The sequence below is a fragment of the Nestor notabilis genome, unplaced genomic scaffold (genome assembly GCF_000696875.1).
Source record: "Nestor notabilis isolate BGI_N333 unplaced genomic scaffold, ASM69687v1 scaffold1835, whole genome shotgun sequence".
Lineage (NCBI taxonomy): Eukaryota > Metazoa > Chordata > Aves > Psittaciformes > Psittacidae > Nestor > Nestor notabilis.
The window spans coordinates 17,767-24,773 of NW_009930417.1; the positions used below are offsets into that span (position 1 = coordinate 17,767).

General features: G+C 44.3%; 1 protein-coding gene across 1 annotated transcript in view; it reads right to left on the reverse strand.

Moving 5' to 3' along the window:
• The window catches only part of MELK (maternal embryonic leucine zipper kinase), a 21,658-nt gene extending 15,055 nt beyond the window's left edge, over positions 1-6,603 (reverse strand). Inside the window, exons 1-7 of the mRNA XM_010015379.1 lie at positions 6,515-6,603; positions 6,138-6,223; positions 5,310-5,426; positions 4,613-4,756; positions 2,934-3,002; positions 1,578-1,670; positions 406-504 (exon numbers count right to left, since the gene is read on the reverse strand). Coding sequence (XP_010013681.1) covers positions 406-504; positions 1,578-1,670; positions 2,934-3,002; positions 4,613-4,756; positions 5,310-5,426; positions 6,138-6,223; positions 6,515-6,578 — 672 coding nt within the window. The 5' untranslated portion in view covers positions 6,579-6,603. The remainder of the gene's footprint in view (positions 1-405; positions 505-1,577; positions 1,671-2,933; positions 3,003-4,612; positions 4,757-5,309; positions 5,427-6,137; positions 6,224-6,514) is intronic.
• Between the last annotated feature and the right edge of the window lie 404 nt (positions 6,604-7,007).

Consider the following 7,007-nt stretch of genomic DNA (forward strand, 5'->3'; position numbering starts at 1 on the left):
ATGGTGTGTTACGTTTCCTCCTCACTTTGGAGGAGAAAAGCATAACAGCAGATGAGAACAGCTGAATCAAATTACATATTTGCAATTCTATCCAATGCAATACAGGAGAAGCCAGATAAAGGCTCACATGAAAAAATTCCACCCACCAGCAAGAAAATCTTTCTCCTGAAACTCATTTTCCTATCATTTTATAGTACCAAGAATACTGCAAATGCCCATCAGTAGAAGATGGAAACAAACCCACAAAATACTGATAGGAAAAGTACCAAAGTGCAACAAAATTCAGTAGATATGCTTTTTTGCCCTAGGCACAGCTCAATAGGTCCTGCCATCATAAAAGCGAAGGCCTCTCATAATGCCTAGAAATGTCTGGTTTTAGTGTATTCTAGCACCATCAGTACCTACCATTATCTTCCTGTAGACAGCCATGACATTGTCATCATCAAAGGGGAGATAGCCACACAGCAGAGCATATAGCAGTACTCCCATACTCCATATATCTGCCTAAAAACCAAAATGAGTGCAAGTTCATGAACCTGATCTATCATGACTTACAGACAGGTAATAATCGTCCCTCTTTGTCAAAGTCCACATACAACTCATGAAAACTAGGCTCCTTAATTCTGGACAGAACTCTTACATTTCAAGTGAAAGCACGCAACCCAAATTCTAGCTCAAGCTAGAACAATAGTAAAACCAATATCCTCTTCTTAGGTCACCAACTGCTGCATTACCTTCAATCTTCAAGGATTTTGCTGGCAAAAATGAACTCAAACTCATCACAAGGAATTTTGTATGGTAATATTACTGATGACAGCTGTCAGCAATGTTACAATCAACTTTAAGGCCGTACTGCTTCTCTGAATGAGCATGACAAGGACCTCATACTGCAATGCCCATTTATACCATAAACAAAAAGGAGGCTTTGAAAAGCACTGGACTTCATGGAAAACAAAACAAAAAGAGAAAGCAGGAGCTAGAAGCCAAGTACAGCTGTGCAAAGATACACAAAATGAAAGAAAGACTGACTCCATCCAACAGTACAACCATTTAGGAAGTTTGAGGGGGATTGTAATTACAGTGTTGTGGATGGACTGACAAAGGCAAGTAGCAGGTCCTAATGTTCTAGATATGGAATTAAAGCTGGATAAACTCCATCTTTTTTCTTCTCTCAAATTTTGCTACACTGTCAGTACAAAGAGAGCAAGGTTTCATGCACAAATTTCTAGCTAAAGACAGGCCTAGTAAAACATACAAGACACCCAGACTGCATAAAAAATTTGGGACAGGAGCTGGATAATTAACAGAACAAACTGCTGCTTGAAAGGATGTGCAGTATAAGGAAGGAGTTTAAGTTACTGTTTTGTACGGCACTCAAATATGGAGCAACAAATGGAGACAGTGAAGGGTTAGTCAGAGACAGTGACTGCTGAGGTTAGTCACACAGCTTCTCAGAACTACTGAGGCTTCCCAGTGGTATTCAAGACAGAAACCAAGTGAGCATATTTGAACCTCACCATGTTTAAACACATGGTGGGAGAAGGGGGGAACAACTTACCCAGAACTGTGCTACATACCTCTGATCCAATATATGCTTTGCCCTGAATCAGCTCTGGTGCTGCATAAGCTGGGCTTCCACAACATGTGTTCAGATGGTAATCAAGGCCACCCTAGAATAACATAGGAAACAAATCACACAGAAGTATCAGCTTTAACAAAGCTTAAGTCTTCTAGCAACAATATTAAAGGCCTAAGGCTGTGCATCTACATTCACTCTGTATTTTGCTTTGGTGTGGTTTATGGCTTCACTAGGCCAAAACTCTCTAAGAGCATGAATATCTATAAACATTCAGATCGCAAGCTGCTCAATCACTTATTACCTAGCAGGCTTTTCTGCAACTCCTTCTCATAAGAATACTTCCCTTTGTGATTGCAAAGAGAAGAGAGATGAAACCTGGCAAAAAGTGACCCGAGAGCTACTGGGCATGAGGCTAGCTAGTTATTTATACCAATATTTAACACAGTAACTTCATGAAGAACCACTAAAAATATTACTTTTCCTGGGCTTTATCCTTGTCCTGTCACTTGTTACTTGAGAGAAGAGACTGACCCCCACCTCCTGGCTCCATCCTCCTTTCAGATAGTTGTAGAGATCGATAAGGTCCCCCCAAGCCTCCTCTTCTCCAGACTAAGCCCCCCAGTTCCCTCAACTGCTCCTCATAAGGCCTGTTCTCCAGACCAGCTTTGTTTCCCTTCTCTGGATGTACTCCAGCACCTTCAATCTCTCTTTTGCAGTGAGGGGCCCAGAACTGAACACAGGATACAAAAGAAACAATCACTGCCCTGGCCCTGCTGGCCACACTATTTGTGATACAGGCCAGGAAGCTACTGGCCTTCTAGGCTGCCTGAGAACAAGCTGGCTTATGTTCAGCAGCTGTTAATCAGCACCCCCAGGTCCTTTTCCAACAAAATAAGTTTACATTATACCACTAAGATGATGGTTTAATAGTTGTGATTGCCTGCAGGATGTTCTAACCTGAGTCAAGTAAAACCACCAGAGGACAAGTGACTGTATTTGGATCAGTAAGACCTTCTTCCCGTTAAATTGTTTCTTAACAGGACCCACCTCACATGTTACGCTGACAAACAGAAAGGGCTCCTAGAAACCGATTTTAAACTCGGAAAACAACTCAGTGCAAGCATATGGAAGCAAAGGATTTGTAAATGTAACTGGAATAAACTATTTGATTTGATCCACAACCTACATCTATATACAAATCTTTCATAAAAAAGTTGGATGACAACTAGGTAGGCAGCTGGAATTTAGGGTCTTTGGGCAAGTCTCTGCATTGCACTCTGAAGTCAAACATGCATTCTTACATATGCGCAGTAGCTGATTTAGCTCTACTCTGTGAAAGCAATGATACTCGTACCTTTGGCTTTGCACAAAGTCCAAAGTCTATTAGCTTCAAATTACGTTCCTCATCAATCAGCAGATTTTCCTGGTAAAAGAGAAGGTAGTAATGAATGGTTCTATAATCCAATAACCAAGAAACCACATTTTCTTTCACTTTATTTCTTCCTGTCATTAGCAGCTAGAATTTCATTGAATGGTTTAGGTTGGAAAGGACCTTAAGATCATCCAGTTCTGACCCTGCTGCCATGGGCAGGGGCACCTCCCAACTAGATCAGGTTGGCTCTCCTGTTTTTCAAACTTATCTAAAACTCTCCTCTGGAAATTGTGATTGGTTGCTAATGAATATATCCCATGTTCCAGATGAGCAATATAGTTTCTATCTGCTGAGAAGGGCCTGGGAGCAGGGAGGGCATTGACAGCCAGCAAGCTGAACATCAGGCAGCAGTCTGCTCTGGCAGAAGAGCAGCCAGCCATATCACAAACTGTATTAAAAGGAGCACAGCTAGTAGATTCGGGCAGGTTATTCTAGTCCTCTGCTCTGCACAGCTAGAATAGTGCATCACTTCTGCGTCCCAGCATAGGAAAGACAACAAACTGAAGAAAGAATGGTGGATGGCCACCAGCCTGCTCAGGGGGCTGAAGCACTTGCTCAATGAGAGGAAGCTGAAGGAAAGACATTTGTTCAGCCTGTAGAAGAGAAAGCTTCAGTATAGACCTCACAGCTGCCTTTTACTATGTACAGGAGGACATGAAGACAGCACTAGTTTATTCACAGCAGTGCATGGTGGGATAATGACAGACAAGAGGGATCAGGACACATTCAGACTGGAAATAAGGAAAAGCCTTTCTCCTCATAAGGTCAGCGAAGAGATGAACAGGTTGCCCAGAGTTAGCGCTGTCTCATGTCAGGAAGATGTGACTGGACAAAGCCTCAAGAAGCTCCGTCTGATGCTGCTTTGAGCACAAGCTTCGAGCAGAAGCCTCTAGAAATCAGTTCCCACCCAAGATACCACAGGATCCTGTGAGTCAGCCACCTCTCCAGCTACAAGCCACCTCCCACAAAAAGGTATATACAATGGCTTTGGAGGCAAAGATTTCACAGGGTGTCCAGGAAAATGCTTGTGCACTAAGAACTGGCTTTTCTCACAGATGCCAGTGTCCCCAAAAATGCAACTGTCGAACCTCTTGAAGGGCAAATGGACTCAGGCCTTCCACTCCCTAAACCAGTGCTTCAACTCTGCAATGACAGCAAAGCCGCAGGATGGGTCCAGCATCACCCCCTATACCTCGTGTCTACCCTCCACTTGTTTCAGCTATTGGTCTCCCTTTCGCCTTTGGGCATGAAAATGGCATGCTTTGCACAACACAGTGGTGCCACAAAGACTCTCCAACTACAAGGTGGAATAAAGGAGAAAACAAAACAGGCAAAGCAACATTCCAAGTCAGATCTATGCCTCTGCTTCACTCCCAGCTGAAGCATGTTGTTCTGCCTCTCTTTGAGAGGAAGCTCCTTCCTCAGACATAACCACATCCAGCCTAGCTGAAGCATGTAGTAGTGAGCAGAAATAATGCCCTTTCAGAAGAAAGACCTCTAAGCACAGGAGAATGGTGAAGGCCTGACTCCAACTCCTAATGGAGAAATTAAAGTTGGTGTTCACTATGACTTATACAAATCTGATGACTGTTCAGGCTTACTGGTTTGAGATCCCGGTGGGCATATCCCTGACTGTGAACATAAGCAATTGCTGAAACAATCTGCCGAAAAAATACACGAGCTTCCTCTTCTGAAAGGTGGTCCTTAGAAATGATGTAGTCAAAAAGTTCTCCTCCAGGACAGTACTGCATGAAGACAGGAAAAAGAGAGCACCTTTAGAATACAGTAATGAAATCTAAACAAGCCCGAGAGCCCGGGGCAGCACTATAGGACACTCTTCAATTCCTTCTGCTTCATCACAGCAGCAGCCACCAAGTACCAGGTCAGTGCTAGGGCAGACCAAACAAGCTGACTTCTGCATGATCTGTTGCAATGGATACAGCATACTAATGTCACGGGCAATACAAATTGCCCAGGGGCCAACAACCACACAGGAGTTCTGGGGACCCACATGTCCTACTGATGCTATTTTAAAAGAACTGAAGCACAAGGGAGCTATTACTTATATTTAATTATTGATTAATAATAACTAAAGTCATCCCTGTAACAGTGAAGAGCAGCTTTTACAAGAAGATACAACATAGCACATATCACCAGCTTCATTTCTAAACTGAAGCACCTTTAACATGCTCACCACTGAGGTGATTTCTTAAGAGTTATTTCATTTGAGCTCTGTTATCATCTACTATGACAGCAATACCCAGGAACCTTTCCTGTAGCAGAAACATCATTTCTTACCTCCAAGACCATGAATATCTTCTTGGATGTTTCTATCACGTGATACAACTGGCAAATATGCTGGTGACTTAAGTTCTTCATGGCATCAATTTCTGTTTTAACACGAGGCAAGTCATCCTATGAGACCACAACAGCAAATTGTGAACTTGCCAACTACTCTGACAGATGGTAGGTACATCCCAGTACGCACTGCATGACACAGTTTCATAGCATGGACATGATGGCATGTAAGTAAAATTCAGGCCAGCACCAGCTCTGCTGTTACTCCCCTACAGTTCTGGCACATCAATCAGCATAACCCAGATGAGCAGATGTAAAATATCTAGTAGTCTTAGCAGCATTCTCTTTCAATTACTGTAAGAAACTTTAACTTCATCAGTTTTACAGCCAGAGAACCTTGCCCCCCTCTATAGGGTGGCACAAGATTTGTGGTCTTCTGTTATAATTCTTTCAAGCCTGTAGTATCCCACCAAGAGCCAACAGAACAAGCAGGTGGCAATTCGACACGTTGCTGTGTTCTTGAAAACTCCACCAGAACAGCAGATCATGGAATCATTCAGGTTGGAAAAGACCTTTAAGCTCATTGAGTCCAGCCACTAACCCAGCACTGCCAAGGCCCCTACTAAACTCTGTCCTTAACTGCCATATCCCCATGTTTTTTAAATACCTCCAGGGATAGTGATTCCACCAGTTCCCTGGACAGTCCATTCTAATGCTTGACAATCCTTCCAGGAAAGCAATTTTTCCTAATATCCAATTTAAACCTCCCTGGTGCAGCTTGAGGCCGTTTCCAAGATGCTGTGAGCTTTTAAGTATCTTTTGGCTTACCCCTAGCGCAAGTTTGTCCATGATTTTTATTGCAACTTTTTCACCAGTGAGAAGATGGCGTCCAAGTTTTACCTTTGCAAACCCACCTAAAATTCCAAAAAGAGACAAGTTCAAAGCTCAGTGTGACATGCATTCTTGCCTATAATCTCACAGTTACACTGATGTATGCAGTAGGCACAGCATGCAATGTCTTCACTCGAGGAAGAAGGGAATCACTACTACACCTTCCGAGCCTATTTTCAGACTTCTGCCCCCTAAAGCACACCCTTGAAACATAACCTACAGGTTCTGCAGTAACAGCTGATCTACACTCCGATAAACAGTGAAGCAGTTAGACAGATCACACACATCTGTTTGCATTCACAGATTGAGCCTACCTGTTCCAATTGTCTCATGTAACTCATAGTACTTGAGAATCTCCTCACGGTCACCGACAGCCATTCTGAGAGGAACAGGGAACTTGCAATACTCCTCAGCACCTGCAAGGAGGAAGCACGGACAGCGATCATGCTTTTCCACTCGGAGCGTACTCACACACAGAAAGCACATTCGCTGTAGCACCAGTAGCGGGGGGCGCGACCAGCTCTCAGTGCTGCCTTCACGCCTGGCAATAGCCCCTCTAGGCAACGATGTCCGAACGCCGCAGGCTAAGGGCGCAAAAGACCGTCATCTTCCAGGGACTGCTCACCAACGCCTAGCAACGAGTGGCGGGAACGTTCCTGCCAGAGACACGACCGCTCGGGCTGCCCGGCGAGACAGGCCGAGTGCGCCCCCGGCCACCCCGGAGCCCTACCGTCAGGGAACGGCGGGAGCCCATCCAGCGATAACCGGCGCCTGCGGGGGTACAGCACACACCGCCTGGGCAGCAGG